This window comes from Phocoena phocoena, chromosome 5, assembly GCF_963924675.1.
Source record: "Phocoena phocoena chromosome 5, mPhoPho1.1, whole genome shotgun sequence".
Taxonomy (NCBI): Eukaryota; Metazoa; Chordata; class Mammalia; order Artiodactyla; family Phocoenidae; genus Phocoena; species Phocoena phocoena.
This window is the reverse complement of record NC_089223.1, coordinates 74,094,259-74,115,439: the sequence shown is the minus strand read 5'-3', so window position 1 is coordinate 74,115,439 and position 21,181 is coordinate 74,094,259. Positions and strand designations below refer to the sequence as shown.

The 21,181-nt window shown below is 36.2% G+C and overlaps 1 protein-coding gene across 1 annotated transcript in view; it reads left to right on the top strand.

The window, feature by feature from the left end:
• Window positions 1–21,181, top strand: part of NSUN7 (NOP2/Sun RNA methyltransferase family member 7) — a 61,306-nt gene that overhangs the window by 25,382 nt on the left and 14,743 nt on the right. Inside the window, exons 7-10 of the mRNA XM_065878072.1 lie at window positions 393–603; window positions 8,706–8,849; window positions 14,748–14,849; window positions 16,616–16,733. Coding sequence (XP_065734144.1) covers window positions 393–603; window positions 8,706–8,849; window positions 14,748–14,849; window positions 16,616–16,733 — 575 coding nt within the window. The remainder of the gene's footprint in view (window positions 1–392; window positions 604–8,705; window positions 8,850–14,747; window positions 14,850–16,615; window positions 16,734–21,181) is intronic.

Sequence of the window (21,181 nt, the reverse complement as noted above, 5' to 3'; positions counted from 1 at the left end):
CCATTTAGATGAGAGTGTAATGGGGAAGAAAGAATGGCAGTAGCAAATGGGTGCATTTTCATGAAGGCTTAAGAATGGGAGCTAAGGCAGGACATCAGTAGTCTGTTAATCACATTTTGGGGATTTTGGCATTGCCTTATCACTGTATAAAAGTTAAATGATCACAGTCATAATTTAGGCTAAACAAAGTTAGGGTATTGTTTTAAATCAGTTTATATCAGTTATCTTTGTTAAGTTTATATTTTAACATATGTTAAGATGTTTTAAACTGGAATGCGTTAGGTATCTCCTCAGAATTTCTGCCAGTACTTTGTTTTACCTAAGGCAAAAAGAAGTCAGTACATGCTTCTAGTCAAACCCTTCGAAATTCTAATTGTACCATTATCTTGTAGGACAAATCTCGAAGTCTCGCTGTCCATTCTGTGAAGGCTTTATTAAATATGGATGATGATATCTTAATGGTCAATACAGGTTCGTGGTACACAGTTGCCCATATGTCAGTCTTAACAAATAATAATACCTCAAAAATATTTGTGTGTGGAGTACAATCACACACTAAGGATCCTGACCTGAAGAACCTTTTCACAAAAATGGGATGTAAAAGTACGTACAAATATTTATTTGTTTGGTGGTAATGTTCTGTAAGATTTAGAAATGTTAAAAATATTTGAATTTGTTATCTCTCGTAATAAAAACTCTATATATGAACTATACTCCTAAAATCCCCACTAATCTGTATTATATCAGGCTGTTCTTGTTACTTAATATTGGTTAAACAACTGCAGTTTAAATTAATGAATATATTGGCACTCTGGTATATTGCTTGACATTTACTGCATAATTTGAGTTTCAAACAATAATTAAAGTAAGTGGTAGAAATTGTCATCTTCTAATAAATAAGAACACATCACAGGAGTTCTTAAGGGACAAAGATAATATCTAGGACCAGATGCTAAGTCCTTAGGCTTCTTATTTTTAAAGAATTTTTCCACTGGATCATGCTGTGACAAAAGATAACATTTCATTATAGGTTCAGTGAAGCTGAAAAACTAAACGAATCTTTTGACAGATTCACAGGGTCAGCGAGAAGATAAGTAGAATCCAGGGCTTGACATGGAGAGGTAGACTGGTAAATACCCAGGATTTCATTGGAGCACAGAAGTATACCCTGGGTAGTGATCAGTCCTCTGATGAACTGAAGCCCAAATTCCAGTCATCTCAATTCCCAATTGGATTAAGGTGATCTGGGATTGCCAGAGGCAAAAGTAAGTTCTCTCTGGAAGAAAGTAACATCATCCTGGATCTCATATTATCTCCTAATTTTTTTCAAATTCTGTGTCTGGCACTCAAGAAAAAGAAAAATCAGACAAAATAGAAGAAAAATGTGAGTGAAATAAAGAGAAAAATACTGCAATAGAAGCAAACCCACAAAAGGGCCAAGTACTGGAGGTATCAGATGTGGACTTTAACTATGATTAATATGCTGAAGAGACTAAATGACAAACTGCAGAATTTCAGCAGAGAACTGGAAACTATAATTTTTTAAAAACTCAGAAGAAAATTCTAGAATTGAAAAATACAATATGTGAAATTAAGAAATAAACAGATTTAACAGTAGGTTAAAACTAAAAGAAGGAATAAGTGAACTGATCAGTCAGAAGAAACTATCCAGACTGAAGCATCAGGAGACAAAAGGATGACTAATATGGAAGAGACCATAAAATACACATGAGATTCAGTGATCCAGTGATGTCAGGTATGTTGTGATTGGGAACCCAGAAAGAGAGGAGAAAAGGAACTGGGAAAAAACAATATGTGAAATTCGGACTGGGAGTTTTTAAAAATTGATTAAAGTCACAGATTCAAGAAGTGCTATGAACTCCAATAAAAATAAATGTGTATAAATCACAGCAAGATCCTTTTTGACCCACTTCCTAGAGAAATGGAAATAAAAACAAAAAATAAACAAATGGGACCTAATGAAACTTAAAAGCTTTTGCACAGCAAAGGAAACCATAAACAAGACCAAAAGACAACCCTCAGAATGGGAGAAAATATTTGCAAATGAAGCAACTGACAAAGGATTAATTTCCAAAATTTACAAGCAGCTCATGAAGCTCAATAACAAAAAATCAAACAACCCAACCCAAAAATGGGCAGAAGACCTAAATAGACATTTCTCCAAAGAAGATATACAGACTGCCAACAAACACATGAAAGAATGCTCAACATCATTAATCATTAGAGAAATGCAAATCAAAACTACAATGAGATATCATCTCACACCAGTCAGAATGGCCATCATCAAAAAATCTACAAACAATAAATGCTGGAGAGGGTGTGGAGAAAAGGGAACACTCTTGCACTGCTGGTGGGAATGTGAATTGGTTCAGCCACTATGGAGAACAGTATGGAGGTTCCTTAAAAAACTAAAAATAGAACTACCATATGACCCAGCAATCCCACTACTGGGCATATACCTTGAGAAAACCAAAATTCAAAAAGAGTCATGTACCAAAATGTTCATTGCAGCTCTGTTTACAATAGCCCGGAGATGGAAACAACCTAAGTGCCCATCATCGGATGAATGGATAAAGAAGATGTGGCACATATATACAATGGAATATTACTCAGCCATAAAAAGAAATGAAATTGAGCTATTTGTAGTGAGGTGGATAGACCTAGAGTCTGTCATACAGAGTGAAGTAAGTCAGAAAGAGAAAGACAAATACCGTATGCTAACACATATATATGGAATTTAAGAAAAAAAATGTCATGAAGAACCTAGGGGTAAGACAGGAATAAAGACACAGACCTACTGGAGAACGGACTTGAGGATATGGGGAGGGGGAAGGGTGAGCTGTGACAAAGCGAGAGAGAGGCATGGACATATATACACTACCAAACGTAAGGTAGACAGCTAGTGGGAAGCAGCCGCATAGCACAGGGAGATCAGCTCGGTGCTTTGTGACCGCCTGGAGGGGTGGGATAGGGAGGGTGGGAGGGAGGGAGACGCAAGAGGGAAGAGATATGGGAACATATGTATATGTATAACTGATTCACTTTGTTATAAAGCAGAAACTAACACACCATTGTAAAGCAATTATACCCCAATAAAGATGTTAAAAAATAAAAAATGTGTAAAAAACATAGTAGGCACATCATAGCATAATTGCTGAAAACCAAAGACAAAGAACAATGTTCAAAGCAGCCAGGGAAGTAATACATATTACCTTCGATGAGATAGCAATAAAACTAAAAATTAACTTTTCAACAGAAACAACTGAGGCCAGAGACAAACAATATCTTCATAGTGCAGAAAGAAAATGTCAGGCTAGATTTCTATACACAGCAAAAATTTCCTTTGAAATAAAGATACTCTCAGAAAAAGAGAGTGAGTTTGTTACCAGCAGATACAATAAAGGGTTTACTAAAGATTATTGTTTGAGTAGAAGGAATATTGTCTCATACAGAAGGTTGTAGATGCTGGAAGAAATGAAGAGCAATGGAAAAGGTTAGTACATAGGTAAATCTAAATAATTATAGTCTAGTGTCTTGTGGGACTGTAAACTAATGTCTTGTGGAGCTAACAATATTTGTGTTAATGTAATTAAAATACATTACAACAATTGCACATAGTTTAGAGAAGGAAATGGAATTAATGTGTTCTGTCATCCTTGCTTTGTCTAAGAAATGATAAAAGTAGTAAATTATTAAGTCAGTGGTATGTGTTATAATATCGGGGCAAACAATAAACAAATAATAAAAGAATGTAAAACTAATAGCTAAGCGGGAGGGGTGGAATATGGAATTGGAATCACCATAGTAATGTATAAAAGGCAAGACAAATAGAAAGGAAGTAGGTAGATTAAACTTTACAAAAAATATGTATTTATAAATCAATAAGTAAACATTAAATATGCATGACTGATACTTGAATTACAAGACAAAGAACATCAATACTGGATTTTTAAAGATCAACTTTAAAATGCTATTTATAAGAGATACCCCTTACATAAAAGGATATTCAAAAAAAAAAAAAACTTAGAAGGACAGAAAAAGATATTCAGTGAACATACTAACAAAAGGAGCTATAGACAAAGTAGTGTTATGTCAAGAAAACTTACTAGAAATATAGCATGTTTAAGTCATCAGGAAAATATACCAGTACTAAGAAGTATGTACATAATAACATAGTCTCAAAATATATAAAGCCACATTATCTAAAATCAGCAGGTAAAATGCTCTGTATATAGAAAATTCTAAAGAATCCATGAAAAAATACAGATTTAATGCAATCCCTATAAAAACCCTAGCTGGCTTTTTTGCAGAAATTGACATTCTGTCCTAAAATTCACATGGAAATCCGAGGGACCTGAAGTAGCCAAAGCAGTCTTGAAAAAGAAGGAAGTTATAGGACTCACACTTCCTGATTTCAAAATTCACTACACAGCTTTAGTTATCAAGACAATGCGGGACTGGCATAAAGATAAACATGTAGATCAGTGGATAGAATTGAGAATCCAGAAGTAAAATCTTACATTTACGGTCAATTGATTTTTGACAAGTGCGCCAAGACCATTCAACAAGGGAAGAATAGTCTTTTCAACAAATGGTGCTGGGATAACTGGATATCCACGTGCAAAAGAATGAAGTTGGACCCTTACTTCAAATCATATACAAAAATTAACTCAAAACTGGATCAAAGACCTAATTATAAGAGGTAAAACTATAAAACTTCTAGAAGAAAACACAGGAGTAAAACTTTGTGACTTTGAATTTGGCAGTGGTTGTTTAAACACCAAAAGCACAACAAAAGAAAAGATAAATTGAACTTCATCTAAATGAAAAACTTTTGTTCTTCAAAGGTCACTATCAAGAAAGTGAAAAGACAACCCACAGAATGGGAGAAAATATTTGCAAATCATGTATGTAATAAGGGACTTGTATCTAGAATATGTAAACAATAATAAGACATATATCACAATTTAAAAATGGGTAAAGTATATTAATTTAATTCAGCTCTTCAAGAAAAAAGTTTATAAAACAATTCAGTTATCAGTAATGGGCAAGGAGATATTACTACAGATCCTAGAGACATTTAAAACATAATAAAAAGATACTATGAGCAAACTTGAACATTTAGATGACATTGGCATATTCCTGGAACAACACAACTTACCAAAACTGACAGAAGAAGAAATAGAAAATCTGAATACTCTTGTATCTATTAAGATCTTAAAATTAGTGGATATAAATATCTATTAAATTCATAATTGAAAATCTCCCCACTCACAAAGCAAAATATTTTAAAACCTTTAGTCCTTTAAGGAAGAAATAATACTCTTTCAGAGAATAGAAAAAGAAGGATTACTTCCCAGTTAATTTATAACCTTGATATCAAAAACTTGAAATGGATATTAAAGGAAGGAAAATTATAGGCTAGTGCCACTCATTAGCATATTTGTAAAAATAAGTGTTAGCTAGCTGAAATAATTATTAGCAAACTGTATTTAGAAATATATAAGAATAGTACATTATAAATAAGCTAGATTCTAGGAATACAAAGTTGGTTTAACTCTTAAAAATCAATGTATGTAATCATGTTAATAGGATAATAATTTTATGGTCATCTCAATAGATGCAGAAAAGAAGTTTGATAAAATTTAACATTCATTTATTATATATATATACACAGCAAATATCATACTTGATGGTATGTTTAAAGCTTTCTGGTATCAGGGATTAGATAAGCATGCCTGCCATCACCACTTCTAGTCAACATTGTACTGGGAATCACAGGCAGTACAGTAAGGAAAGAAAAGAAGAAATAGAAGATATAATGATTGGAAAGGAAGAAATAAAATTGTGTTTAATTTATAGGTGACATGATTATATATGTGGAAAAAACAAAGTAATCTATAAACTAGATTTCACGTATGCCATTTTAAAATTAATTTTTATTGGGGTATGGTTGATTTACAATGTTGTGTTAATTTCTGCTGTACAGCAAAGTGAATCAGTTACACGTATGACTTTTGCAGTGTTGCTAGATACAAGGTCAGCATACAAATTCAGTTTCTGTACACCCATAACAAAAATTTGAAAATGAAACAGATACCTTTTACAATGAACAAAAAACCATAAAACTTTTAGGAATACATCTAGTAAAAGATGTGTAAGACCTCCTTATAAAACTTATGGAACATTATTGAAAGAAAGAAAGAAGACCTAAATAAATGGAAACAACAGACCATGTTCATGAATTGAAATACTAAATGTCATAAAGATGAGTTTCTTCTCCAAGTTGATCTGTATTGATTCAATTCACTCCTCTTGATGCTACAGGATATTAAGGAAGAGAAGGTCTTTTTAGTAAACGGTGCTGGGAAAAAATGACCCCTGCTTCACACCATCTACACAAATCTAGAATGTATTATAGGAGAAAACTTCTTGACTGGGGCTGGTAAAGATTTCTTAAACAGGGCACATAAAGCACTCATCATAAAAGAAAAGATTGATAAATTGGACTACAGTAAAATTTTTTAAAATTTAAGGACTTCTATGCATTAAGAGTACAAAGGCAAACTGTAGAGAGGGAATATATAACTGATGAAGAGGTTTTTTTTGCCACAGTATACAAAGAATTCTTACAAATTAACAATAAAAAAGACAGCCCAGTTGGAAAATGTGCAAGAGACATGACCAGGCATTTCACAAAAGAGGATATACAAATACCAAAACAACTTATGTAAAAGTACCTTAACCCCATTAGTAATCGAGGAAATGCGGTTCAAATCACAACTTACCACCACATATCCACAGAATGATTAAAATTAAAAAGATGGCAGTACCATGTGCTGGCAAGGTAAGGAGCATTAGGAATGCTCAGACACCGTTGGTTGGACTGTAAATTTGTACAGTGACTTTGGAAAACTAGCATTAATCACTAAAATTGAAAAAATACATGCCCTTATGATCCAGCACTTCCAGGTTTATTACCCCTTTGAATTTTTACGTAGTTAACCAGAGAGAATAGGAACCACTGGGTAACTAAGCAGTAGAGGAAGGGAAGTTTCTTCTTTTAGAAGCATTCCAGGTGATAAATGAAAAAGGGAAGATGGGAGTAGAATACGACTATTTTGCAACCCCTTTGCTGGTACCATAAAGGCAATTTAATGGATGAATGTGACCCCACTTGTGAAGTAGTTTTGTGCTCCCCACCCACCAAGAAAAAAAAAGAACTTGAATCTAATTAAGCTCTAAAGATCCGGCTACTAATAAACTACACTTTAGGAAAGTAATTAGCAAAATCCAGACTGTGGGAAACTCTAGTAGTACAAAAAAAACATGTTTCATTAAGAAATAAATGATAAGAAAAAATGGAGAGGGTACCTATAAACAAAAATAAATTTAAAAGACATCAACTAATTGCAATGTATGTACCTTATCTAAATCCTGATTTAAACAAACTGTAAAAAAAAATTTGACAAGTGTGAGACTATTGGAAAATTTGAGCCACGATTGTATGCCATTATTATTTGATGATAATAACAAATTACTTTTTAAAATGTATGGGGTTGTATTTTTAAAGGGGTTCTTATCTTTTAGTGATATATGGTGAAATATTTTATAGATTCAAAATAATATGAGGGAGTAGAAGTGGATGTGGATATAGATGAAACAAGATTGGGAATGAATGGTTCATTGTTGAAGCACCATAATGGGTACTTGAGAATTTATTACATATTATGTCTATTTTTTTTTTATTATGTCTATTTTTGACATAATATGTTTAAACTTTTACAATAAAAAGTTAAAAATAGGAGAAAAAAAGAAAAAGGCCCACTTGATTAAAAATTTTTTTTCAAAAGAGACAATAGAAAGAGAGAAGAATTGATCAGACAAGAGAAGGGTTGGGTAGGGCAATTTCAAGAGCGGCTCCTCAGCAGATGAGGGGAATGGGAGCCATTGCAGAAGTGAAGGGGTGGCCCTAAGATAGGATCACAGATAGTTATAACCTGAGGGAAGGCAGACACTCTTAAACTAAATTATAAGGTCCCTGAGGACCTTTAGACTGTCCTAAATAAAAATTATAAAATGCTAAATGAAAATATAAATGCTAATAAAAATTTTTTTTCTCGGAAAAATAGAATATAAAAGGGGTTAAAAAATGGGAAGGGAAGTAACCAATACTGAGCATTTACTGTATACTAGGCACCATGCTAAGCCTAACTACTTTATCTCAATCTTCACTACAATTAGATGAGGTGTAGGCTTTATTATCCCATTTTGCAAATAAGGAAATTGAGGCTTAGAGAGATTGTCACACAGATAGTAAATAGTGAAGTTGGGAGTCAAACTCGGGTATTTCTGCCTCTAAAAGCCATTTCCTTCCACTATACCATACTGCTTTAAATGGAATCTGAAGTTCAAAATGGAAAATTTAAATTATATTTTATGTAGAAGATATTTAAACTTCAAAATCATTCTCTCAAGTAAAGGAGAAAGAACTCTATTAAGAGAATTCACGCATTAACTTTAGGATGTTATCAGAAAATAATCCTCTTTTCTGACTGCATTAAAATGACTTTTTGTGGGGTTGAGGATTTAAAAATGAACAATGATAAATAGATATAATTACATACTGCATTAAGATTTTTAATTAATATTTTTACATACATTTTCTGTGTTTTTTCTCCCAGATATTGAAATACTTCATGAGACATTTATTAACCTTGAATCAAAGGATCATAGGTTACAGAAAGTTAAAGTGATTCTGCTGCTACCTCGTTGTTCAGGACTGGGTGTTAGCAATCCAGTAGAATTTATTTTAAATGAGCATGAAGGTACTTGCTTTAACTTTTAATTTCTAAATTATTGAAATTTTAATATTTTTAAAATGAAATTATTTAAAATCATTAAGATGACATATCAGATACATCTGATTAATGAATAACTACCATATATAGAGCACTTAATATGGATAAAGTATTTTACATCCATTACCTCATTTAATCTTTATTATACCAGTTCTGTGAGATACGGGCAAGGGGAATATTCAAAATGTTCAATAATTAGAGTGATGTAGGCAATCAGAACAGATGCTAGTATGCTGTTCTGGAATATACCAGAGCTCAGAATATAGGCATTAACATTTATCAGCATTTTATAGATAAAAAAACTGAAACTCAGAAAGATTCATTCATTTTTATATAGTCACATAACTACTTGGTAAGAGAGCTAGGATTCAGATTTAGATCTGCCTGACTCTAGAGTCTGTGCTCCAAGATGATCCCAATTAAATCATGATCAGACTATTTCAAACTCAAGACTTCTTTAAGCCCCAGTATGTATGTTTTATGATACGAATATCTCAGATTAAATATTCTGAGAATATTTTATTTGCTTCTTTAATAAATTAAGAAATATTATTTAACATTAACATTTATTGAGCACTTATGTATAAGGCACTGAACTAAATCCTTTGCTTGAATTATTTCATCAAATCTTAACAAGAACTCAATGAATTGGTTACTCATTATTTCTCTTTTATAAATATGGAATCTGAGGTTCAAGAGAGGTTGAAGCCACTCAGAGTCTTTTGACTGGTAGGTGTCAGAGCCTGGATTCAAACACTACTGCTCTGACTCTGGCCCTTTGAATCATGCTCTTAATCACAGTATGTTAACTGAGATTGCTTCTTACTCTAATCCCTTGTTTATAGTGAAAGGCATAGGTACGGTTAACTAGAATATTAGACAAAGAGGACATTCCACCAACATTCAGAATATGTTGAGTAACTGTTTTCTATTTCTAGCAAGGACAGAATCTAAAATGAAGAAAAAGTAATTGAGGGAAAGAAACTAATATTTATGGAGCGCAACTATGCCCCAGTCAATATCTAGGAAGTGTTCATGCATTATAACTTAATATTCACAATAACTTTGTGAGGATAGTGTTATTTAATTATCTCTGTTTTATAAAGGGGAAAAAAAACCCCCAAGATTCAGACAAATTTAGCAAGTTGCCTGAGGTCATGTAGCTAGATTCAAAGCTGGGATTCAAATTCAGATTAGTTAGCACATTCCACTATACTACACTATAGAAAGAATTCCACTATACCAGTGGTCCCCAACCTTTTTGGCACCAGGGACTGGTGTCGTGGAAGACGGTTTTTCCACAGACCGGTGGTTGGGTGGGGGTGGGGGGATGGTTTTGGGATGATTCAAGCACACTACATTTTTGTGCGCTTTTTTTTTTTTATTTAAAAAATTTATTTATTTATTTTTGGCTGTGTTGGGTCTTCGTTGCTGCTCACGGGCTGTCTCTAGTTGTGGCGAGCGGAGGCTACTCTTCGTTGTGGTGTGCGGGCTTCTCATTGTGGTGGCTTCTCTTGTTGTGGAGCATGGGTTCAAGGCATGCAGGCTTCAGTAGTTGTGGCACACGGACTCAGTAGTTTTGACTCGTGGGCTCTAGAGTGCAGGTTCAGTAGTTGTGACGCACGGGCTTAGTTGCTCCGCTTAGTTGCTCTTAGTTGCTTAGATCTTCCTGGACCAGGGCTCGAACCTGTGTCCCCTGCACTGCCAGGCTGATTCTTAACCACTCCGCCACCAGGGAAGTCCAGCAGGCGATTCTTAACCACTGCGCCACTAGGGAAGTCCTTATTGTACACTTTATTTCTATTATTGTTATGTTGTAATATATAATGAAATAATTATACAACTCACCATAATGCAGAATCAGTGGGAGCCCTGAGCTTGTTTTCCTGCAACTAGATGTTCCCATCTGGGAGTGATGGGAGACAGTGACACCCGAAGTGTGTTGCTTATGCCCAGTCTACTCCATAAGATGCAGCTTAATTGTCACTTGCCACTCACTGATAGGGATTATTTTTTAACATCTTTATTGGAGTATAATTGCTTTACAATGGTGTGTTAGTTTCTGCTTTATAGCAAAGTGAATCAGTTATACATGTGTTCCCATATCTCTTCCCTCTTGCGTCTCCCTCCCTCCCACCCTCCCTATCCCACCCCTCTAAGTGGTCACAAAGCGCGGAGCTGATCTCCCTGTACTATGCGGCTGCTTCCCACTAGCTGTTTTACGTTTGGTAGTGTGTATATGTCCATGCCACTCTCTCACTTTGTCACAGCTTACGCTTCCCCCTCCCCATATCCTCAAGTCCATTCTCTAGTACGTCTGCGTCTTTATTCGTCTTGCCTCTAGGTTCTTCGTGACCTTTTTTTTCCCTTAAATTCCATATATATGTGTTAGCATATGGTATTTGTTTTTCTCTTTCTGACTTACTTTACTCTATATGACAAACTCTAAGTCCATCCACCTCACTACAAATAACTCAATTTCGTTTCTTTTTATGGCTGAGTAATATTCCATTGTATATATGTGCCACATCTTCTTTATCCATTCATCTGTTGATGGACACTTAGGTTGCTTCCATGTCCTGGCTGTTGTAAATAGAGCTGCAATGAACATTTTGGTACATGACTGTTTTTGAATTATGGTTTTCTCAGGGTATATGCCCAGTAGTGGGATTGTTGGGTCTTATGGTAGTTCTATTTTTAGTTTTTTAAGGAATGTCCATACTGTTCTCCATAGTGGCTGTATCAATTTACATTCCCACCAACAGTGCAAGAGGGTTCCCTTTTCTCCACACCCTCTCCAGCATTTATTGTTTGTAGATTTTTTGATGATGGCCATTCTGACCTGTGTGAGATGATATCGCATTGTAGTTTTGATTTGCATTTCTCTAATGATGTTGAGCATTCTTTCATGTGTTTGTTGGCAATCTGTATAACTGATAGGGATTTGATATGAGTCTGCAAGCAATTGATTTATTATGGTCTCTGTGCAGTCAAACCTCTCTGCTAATGATAACCTGTATTTGCAGCCGCTCCCCAGCGCTAGCATCACTGCCTCAGCTCCACCTGAGATCATCAGGCATTAGATTCTCTTAAGGACCACGCAACCTAGATCCCTTGCATGTGCAGTTCACAGTAGGGTTCACATTCCTATGAGAATCTAATGCTGCCCCTGATCTGACGGGAGGTGGAGCTCAGGTGGTAATGTGAGTGATGGGGAGAGGCTGTAAATACAGATGAAGCTTCACTCTCTCGCCCACTGCTCACCTCCTGCTGTGTGGCCCAGTTCCTAACAGGCCACGGACCACTACTGGTCCGTGGCTGGGGGTTGGGGACCCCTGCACTATACCACACAATTTTTAACTGGACTTATACTGAACTATGTGGAATTCTGTCTTGCTACAGAAAATTTCTTTCCAAGACTAACCAACTCAGATGGGAGTATGGTGGACTTAGAAAATTCCCATCCTAACTTTGGGAAGTGATCAAAGAAGAATTAGATTTTGAAAGAAGAGGGGACGAAATAGCTGCAGCTACAATAAGCATTCCAGTTAAGAGAACTAGAACTTAGAACTACTGTGAGACTCTGGCCTTATCCTGGGTCATCTTGAAGTGGGAATGCAGAACAAAATAAACCATAGGTAAAAATCATTTAGAGGCTGGGGTGTGGGTGAAGCACAGAGGTAACTACAAATGACAAAAAGAGGGAAAGTAAAAAGTTTCCTAGATATTGGTAATATTTTGAAATCCTTGAAGAGGTGACCGGATAAGCCAAGAAGTGGTCTTTGGCAAACCTGGAAAAAAGGAGGGTTTTGAAGGAAACTGTACTTTGATGAGGTAATAGCCAGAGCAAATAAGGAACTGCTGACCTAGTGATTATGGTAGAAATATTAGTCATAAATTTAGTGGGGATGAATCCAAAAGACTTAGATTCGTGAGAAATCATGAATTAGTTTGAAAAACAATTTAACATTGGAAAACATTACAACCAATTTTAGAATGTTTATCATAAACATTATCATATTTGAGGAATGTATGAAGTCGATCTCTGCTAACAACTTGGAATTATTATAAAATGGGGTGAAAAGGTAAGCTGATGTGGTTTTAGAATATAATAATGGGTAAATAGTCCTTTAAAAAGTGATGAAAGAGAAAAATGTAAAGTGTAAAACTAAATTGGGAAGAAATGGAGTTTAATTAACTTTTAGTGATATTACTGGAGTGGGGAATAGCCAAATATATGGTATAAATAGTTGGCTTTCATACTGCAGGGGAGTTACTGAGAGGCAGAATAAAACAGGGGTTAGAAGGTTGGTCATATTGCCAAGCTAGAACCTGGCTCTCAACTAGTAGCCATGTGACCTTAGACAAGTTGTTTAATATATACTTGAACAGTTTTTTCAATGTTAAAAGGAATAATAATGCTTCAAGGGTTGTTGAATAAAATAATCTATTTAGAGTAGTATTCAATGTATCTTAGTTAATATTATCAAGAAATATGTTAAAAATAGTTTCAGGGGCTTCCCTGGTGGGGCAGTGGTTGAGAGTCCACCTGCCGATGCAGGGGACATGGGTTCGTGCCCTGGTCCGGGAAAATCCCACATGCCGCGGAGCGGCTAGGCCTGTGAGCCATGGCCCCTGAGCCTGCGCGTCCAGAGCCTGTGCTCCGCAACGGGAGAGGCCACAACAGTGAGAGGCCCGCATACCGCAAAAAAAAAAAAAAAAAATATGTATATAGTTTCAGAAATGTAAAGAATTACTATAAGAATTTCTTTCTTTTTATTAATTTTATTTATTTATTTTTGGCTGCATTGGGTCTTCGTTGCTGCACATGGGCCGTCTAGTTTTTTCTTCCAAAATTTCTTTCAGTAAGTTAATGTTTTTAACTGTATCCCTTTGTGTTCTTTCTTACTCAGATCTGACTATAGCCCATCAGTTTCTACCTTGGAAAATAAATCTTTTTTTCCTCTATTAGTACCCAGACTGACTGTATTCTGTTTTTTATACCTAAATGACTTATTTTGGCTGGTTGGGTGACTATATCATAAGAACTTGGAGAAAAAAGGAAAAATAATATTAAAACTAAGCAAAATTACCTTTATCAATTCAGTTTTTAAGTCAGTATTTTTATAATACTGCCTATTTATTTATTTATTTTAAAAAATTTATTTATTTTTATTCATTTATTTTTGGTTGGGTCTTCGTTGCTGTGTGCGGGCTTTCTCCAGTTGCAGCGAGCGGGGGCTGTTCTTCATTGTGATGCATGGGCTTCTCATTGCAGTGGCTTCTCTTGTTGCGGAGCATGGGCTCTAGGCACGTAGGCTTCAGTAGTTGTGGCATGCAGGCTTCAGTAGTTGTGGCTCATGGGTTCCAGGGCACAGGCTCAGTAGTTGTGGTGCATGGGCTTAGTTGCTCTGCAGCATGTGGGATCTTCCCAGACCAGGGCTTGAACCCGTGTCCCCCGCATTGGCAGGTGGATTCTTAACCACTGCGCCACCAGGGAAGTCCCCTGCCTATTTATTTATTTTTTTTTTGCGGTACACGGGCCTCTCACTGCCGTGGCCTCTCCCGCTGCGGAGCACAGGCTCTGGACGCGCAGGCTCAGCGGCCATGGCTCACGGGCCCAGCCGCTCCGCAGCATGTGGGATCCTCCCGGACCGGGGCACGAACCCGTGTCCCCTGCATTGGCAGGCGGACTCCCATCCACTGCGCCACCAGGGAAGCCCCTGCCTATTTATTTTTGATAAATATTTTCCATGAAAACTGTCATTAATAGGGAAAATGATTAAAATATTAAATAATGTGATAATAGCAATATATGAAAAACATCTAATAGTGATATATTTAAAAGCATTTATTTCCTTTTAGATACAGGTTTACTTAAAGATTTCTTTCAAGGAGGCCCGTCAGAAGATAAACTTCATGTTCTTGCTCAACAGCAATATGAACAGCTAACACATGCAATGAAATGTAAGTTTGTTATCAGTGTAATATGAAAATATGTTGTAAATCTTAGAAACATTAATACTTCATTTATCTATTATATTCAGGCAATCATGTGTGAACCATAAGTGAATTTTTCAGAACACTCAGTTCCTTCAAATAACAAAATATTTATTTTTACCAATTTAATTCTCAAAAATATATGCTTTACTATCATTTTAAACATAGGTTAGCAAGAATAATTTACAGTTTTCTTTAATGCGGAAGTAAAATAATTACATACATCCATTGTTGTACAGTTTCATCTTCTTTATTTCTTTTCTTTGGCTTCTTACTCGATGTAATTTTTCCGTTGTCATTGTGCCTGCCCCTAACTCTTCTATAATCCCAATTTTAATCAAACTCTTACTTCTCTTAGTACTAAAAAGAGAACAGAGAGATGCAATTACAGATAAAGCCTAGATCTCTTTAAGTCTGAGTAACAAGGCTCTTTAAGTATTTATATTATTGCTTCAATCACTGCATTTACATTTTGAGTACCATTTAGATGTTGAGTACCAATGCCCTTCCACACATAGATATGGAAATCTAGAAGTCTCTGAGAAATTATATAAACTTTAATTCAGTGCATGTTTATCAAATGCCTACTCTGGGTCAGATATTAAGCTGGTTGTTAGGGATATGAGTGTGGATAAATCCTGACCTCCAAAGGCTCAAAGGTAAGTATAGGGTATAGATGATTTAATATATGAAGATATAACATATGTGAAGTAGAAATAAGGTAAAATAGAAAACACAGAGGAGTTCTGCCCCTTTAATTGATGTTATTAAAAATATTTATTTGAATATGATAGTATGTATATGATCTATGAAATGAGTTGATTGGAAGATGAGGAAGTTGATAAATAATGCATTTTTAAACTTCGTTCTCTGATTACTCTATTTAAAATTGCAGGATAATCTTTTGAAACTAACTGTCCTCTGTATCTGCTTTGATTTGCTCTATAGCATTTGTCACTTCCTGATGCTATGTGTGTGTGTGTGTGTGTGTGTGTGTGTGTGTGTGTATTTGTTTTTTACTTGGGCTGTGCCACTGCTTGGCTTGCAGGATCTTAGTTCCCCAACCAGGGATCGAACCTGGGCCTCTGGCAGTGAAAGCGCTGAGTCCTAACCGCTGGACCACCAGGGAATTCCCTAATTTTCTTATTTATTTGTCTTATGTCAATGAAACATAGAAAATAAGCTCCCTGGGGCAGGGATTTTTGTGTGTGTATATTGAATGGTGAGAACACTGCCTAGCACATAGTAGGTGCTCAGTAAGTGTGAATAAGTGAGTGAGTTGCAGGTAGTAAGATTACCTCATTTTACAGTTGAAGAATTGGAGAGTTAAGTAATTTTCCCAGGTTCATACAGCAGTAAGTTACAGAATTGGGATTCACATCTAAGTCTCTCTGTTTCTAGAGTCCTTTTAACTAGTTACGTGATATGGCTTGTGGAAGAATAGCTGGGAGTGTCAAGCTTATGGTAATCTGCAGTATTTATTTGTTTGTGTTTGTAATTAGGTTGGTCACATTTGATTAGATTTCCATACAATCCAGTTAGATTTATTTTATTTATTGGCCACAGACTACATTACTAATACATGCTTTAAAGGGGAGCCATGCAAGCATCTGTAGAAATAATTCCTATCAAAACCATGTGGTATTAGTACAGACAGATGTTTGAAAACATAACAGATTTGTTTAGGATTGTTACTGGGGTCATTATATTAATTCCATCTTCTTTAAATATAGTTACTAGAGCTCAGGCAGTTGTTTACTGCACATATTCAGTTTATCCAGAAGAAAATGAAGCTGTTGTTAAGAAAGCACTGGAATTTCAAGACCACGGGACTAAAGTACAATCTTATAGGTAAGAAAGGAAGGATTCTTCTAAACACCTCAACCAAATATTTTTGAAAGTGAAAAATTTTGATTTTCTGAGTTAGAAGTAGAAGACGTTTCAGTTCCTTTTTATTAGACTTTAATATGACCAAATAGCCTAACTTCTTACAACTTTAAAGTAGATTCTGTAAAACCTTTACAATGGCTTGGCATGTGCATTCTCTTGTACACTAAAAGATTCTTGTTTATGTTGTTATTGTTAAATAAGGCTAAAGGCATTTGGGCTTGGACTTGATTGATTTCTGGATAAATTGAGTATAAACTTTATACCCTGAGTTTTAGATACATCTGTGCTTCAGTAGAAGAAAAGTAAGAGTATAAAATAACCTTAGAAAATAGAGAGAAAATTGGATGTTTATTATCTGAAAACATGTGTTTCTTAGACCCATTTAGCCTTTGGTACCCACAAGGACTAAGATAAGAATAACTTGAATAACCATAGTAGCTTCTGGGTAAAATGCTATAATAAACTAGGGGCAGAGAAGAAAAACAGTAATACTCCATCCAAACTCTGGACGTCAAGATAAGGAGTATATTTAAGATTACTATATGATACCAATTAGTCCTTTAAGACTGTGACAGTTAATAAGGTATTTTAAAATGTCTCCTATTTTTTACTTATTTCTCCTGTTCTGAACTTTTACTGTAATTCTTATAGTAGCATCTTAATGTGTATATGGTTTGCTCTCTCCTTTTAATTAGATATTTTTCCTTTGCCAGTTCAAAGGTGGACATGTTTGTAACCACATCCGTATTTCCCTTCTTACTTTGCTTCCTTATTTAGTAATTCTTGTTGGTAGCTAACAGCCAACCTTTTTTCTGCCAGCTTCTCAACACAGCATTAACTAAATCTCCATCTAGTGGCAAAGAGAATTATTTCAGGTATATGACCAAAATCGTTAGTGTGGATGACTCTTGATTTGTCTGTCAGGGATATGGTTCTAAGAATGTAATATGGCAAAAATAGAGGAACATCTCCACACCCTCTCTAGCATTTATTATGTGTAGACTTTTTGATGAGAGCCATTCTGACCAGTGTGAGGTGATGCTTCATTGTGGTTTTGATTTGCATTTCTGTAATAATTAGCAACATTGATCATCTTTTCATGTGCCTACTGGCCATCTGTATGTCTTCTTTGGAGAAATGTCTATTAAGGTCTTCTGCCAGTTTTTCGATTGGGTTGTTGGTTTTTTTGTTGTTAAATTGTATGAGCTGTTTGTATATTTTGGAAATTAAGTCCTTGTTGGTTGCATTGTTTGCAAATATTTTCTCCCATTCCTTAGGTTGTCTTTTCATTTTTTTTAATGGTTTCCCTTGCTGTGCAAAAGCTTGTAAGTTTGATTAGGTCCCATTTGTTTATTTTTGTTTTTATTTCTATTGCCTTGGGAGGCTGATCTAAGAAAATACTGCTCAATTTATGTCAGAGAATGTTTTGCCTATGTTCTCTTCTCGGAGTTTTATGGTGTCAAATCTTATATTTAGGTCTTTAAACCATTTTGAGTTTATTTTTGTGTGTGGTGTGAGAGAGTGTTGTAATTTCATTGATTTACAGGTAGCTGTCCAGCTTTCCCAATACCACATCAACAAGTCTTCGAGAGAGACTGTCTTTTCTCCATTGTATATTCTTGCCTGTTTTGTCAAAGATTAATTGATCATAGGTTTGTGGGTTTATTTCTGGGCTGTCTGTTCTGTTCCACTGAACTGTATGTCTGTTTTTGTACCAATAGCACACTGTTTTGATTACTGTAACTTTGTAGTATAGTCTGAAGTCTGGAGGGTTATGCCTCCTGCTTTGTTCTTTTCCCTCAGGATTGCTTTGATAATTCTGGGCCTTTTGTTGTTCCATATACATTTTAGGATTATTTGTTTTAGTTCTGTGAAAAATATCATGGGTATTTTGATAAGGATTGCATTAAATCTGTAGATTGCTTTGAGTAGTATGGCCATTTTAAAAATATTAATTCTTCCAATCCAAGTGCATGGGATATCTTTTCATTTCTTTGAATCATCTTCAGTTTCTTTAACAAAGTTTTATAGTCTTCAGCATATAGGTGTTTACTGCCTTGATTGAGTTTATTCCTAGATATTTTTTTTGATGCAGTTTTAAACAGGATTTTTTTTTTTACTTTCTGAAATTTCATTGTTAGTGTAAAGAAATGCAACAAATTTCTGTATATTAATATTGTATCCTACTACCTTGCTGAATTCATTTATTCTCATAGTTTTTGTGTGGAGACTTTAGGGTTCTCTATATAGAGTATCATGTCATCTCCAAATAGTGACAATTTTACCTCTTCCCTTCCAATTTGGATACCTTTCATTTCTTTTTCTTATCTGATTGTTGGGGCTAGGACTTCCAATACTATGTTGAGTAGAAGTGGTGAAACTGGGCATCCTTGTCTTGTTCCTAAATTTAGTGGGAAGGCGTTCAGCTTTTCACTGTTCAGTATTATGTTGGCTGTGGGTTTGTCATAAATGGCTTTTATTATGTTGAAATATGTTGCCCCTATACCCACTTCTGTGACAGTTTTTATCAAGAATGGGTGTTGAATTTTGTCAAATGCTTTTTCTGTCTATTGAGATGATCATGTGGTTTTTGTCTTTCCTTTTGTTAACGTGGTGTATCATCACGTTGATTGATTGCGTATATTGAGCTGTCCTTGCTACCCTGGAATGATTACAGCTTGATCATGGTGTATTATCCTTTTTACATATTGTTGGATTTTGTTTGCTAATATCTTGTTTTGAAGATTTTTGCATCTATATTCATCAAAGATATTGGCCTTTGGTTTTCATTTTTTGTAGTGTTTTTGTCTGGTTTTGGTATCAGGGTGATGGTGGCTTCAGAATGAATTTGGGAGTGTTCCCTCTTCAATTTTTTGGAATAGTTTGAGACGGGTAGGTATAAGTTCTTTGAAAATACTAACAGATACAAAGGGAGAAACTGACAATAATACAATAATAGTAGACCTTAACACCCCATTGACATCAATGGACAGATCATCCAGACAAAATATCAGTAAGGCAACAGAGGTTCTAAATGACACAGTAGATCAGTAGGACTTAATTGATATCTACAGAACACTACTTCCAAAAAAGCCAGAATACAGATTCTTTTCAAGGGCACATGGAATGTTCTCTAGGATAGACCACATACTAAGTCATAAAAAAAACCTCAACAAATTTAAAAGGATAGAAATGATTTGAAACATCTGACCACAACAGTATGAAATCAGAAATCAACCACAGAAAGAAAAACAGGAAAAGAATGAACACATGGAGACTAAACAACATGCTACTAAGAAACCAATGGGTCAACAATGAAATCAAAGAAGAAATGAGGAAATGCCTCAAGACAACTGAAAATGAAAACACAACCTTACAAAATCTATGGGATACCCACCCACTGGTGTTTGAAGCTGGGTCCTAGGGTTAGTGCTGGACTACTGACATCAAGAGCCAGGTCCTGGAGTCTGGTTGCAGGGCCCAGACATCCCAGAGCTGATATAACATGGCTGGGGGTGAGGCAGGGAAGGGGAGCAGATCCTGACACAGTTGGGTACAGAGTCTGGGGTGTCCTGAAGCTTGTGTTGGCCTGTTAATGGGCAAGGCCAGGGCCCAGCTGGTCCCAGGGCAGGGTCTGGCCTGGTCTGGACAGAATAGGTTTGCAGACTGTGGGATTGTGGTTTTCTTGCATCTGGTGTCTGCCTATGTTGGGTCAGCCTGGTCCAGAGTCTAGAGGAGGCAAGGCCCAGAGGATTCTGGGGCTGGTGCTTGCTCACTGGTGGGTGGAAATGGGCCCTGGGCCCTTTATTGGGCATGGCTGTGTCCAGAGGCAGATGTGGAGGTCTTTAGGCAGTCTGTCTGCTGATGGGTGGTGCTGTATCCCACCCAATTAGTTGCTTGGCCTGATTTGTCCCAGCACTGGCTGTTGGGTTGGGTGGGGCCAGGTCTTGGTGCTAATGAGCTAGAGGGAGGATTCCACAATGGTGTTTGCCAGTATCAGCATCCATGTGGTAGAAGGAACTCCCAAGAATGGCTGCCACCAGTGTCTGTGCACCCAGGGTGAGTGCAGCCGCCCCTCACCTCTCTGAGAGACTCTGCAAGACCAGCAGGTAGGTCTGGCCCAGGCTCCTATCAAATTACTGCTTTTTCCCTGGGTTCCAGAACATGTGAGATTTTGTGTGTGCCATTTAAGAGTGAAGTCTCTATTTCTCCCAGTCCTGTGGGGCTCCCGAAATTAAGTCCCACTGGCCTTCAAGGCCAAATGCCCTGGGGCCTTGTCTTCCTGGTGCCAGACCCCCAGGCTGGGGAGCCTGACGTGGCGCTCATAACTGTCACTCTTGTGGGAGAACCTCTGCAATTTAATTATTCTCCAATTTGTGGGTCACCCACCTGGGGTTATGGAACTTAGC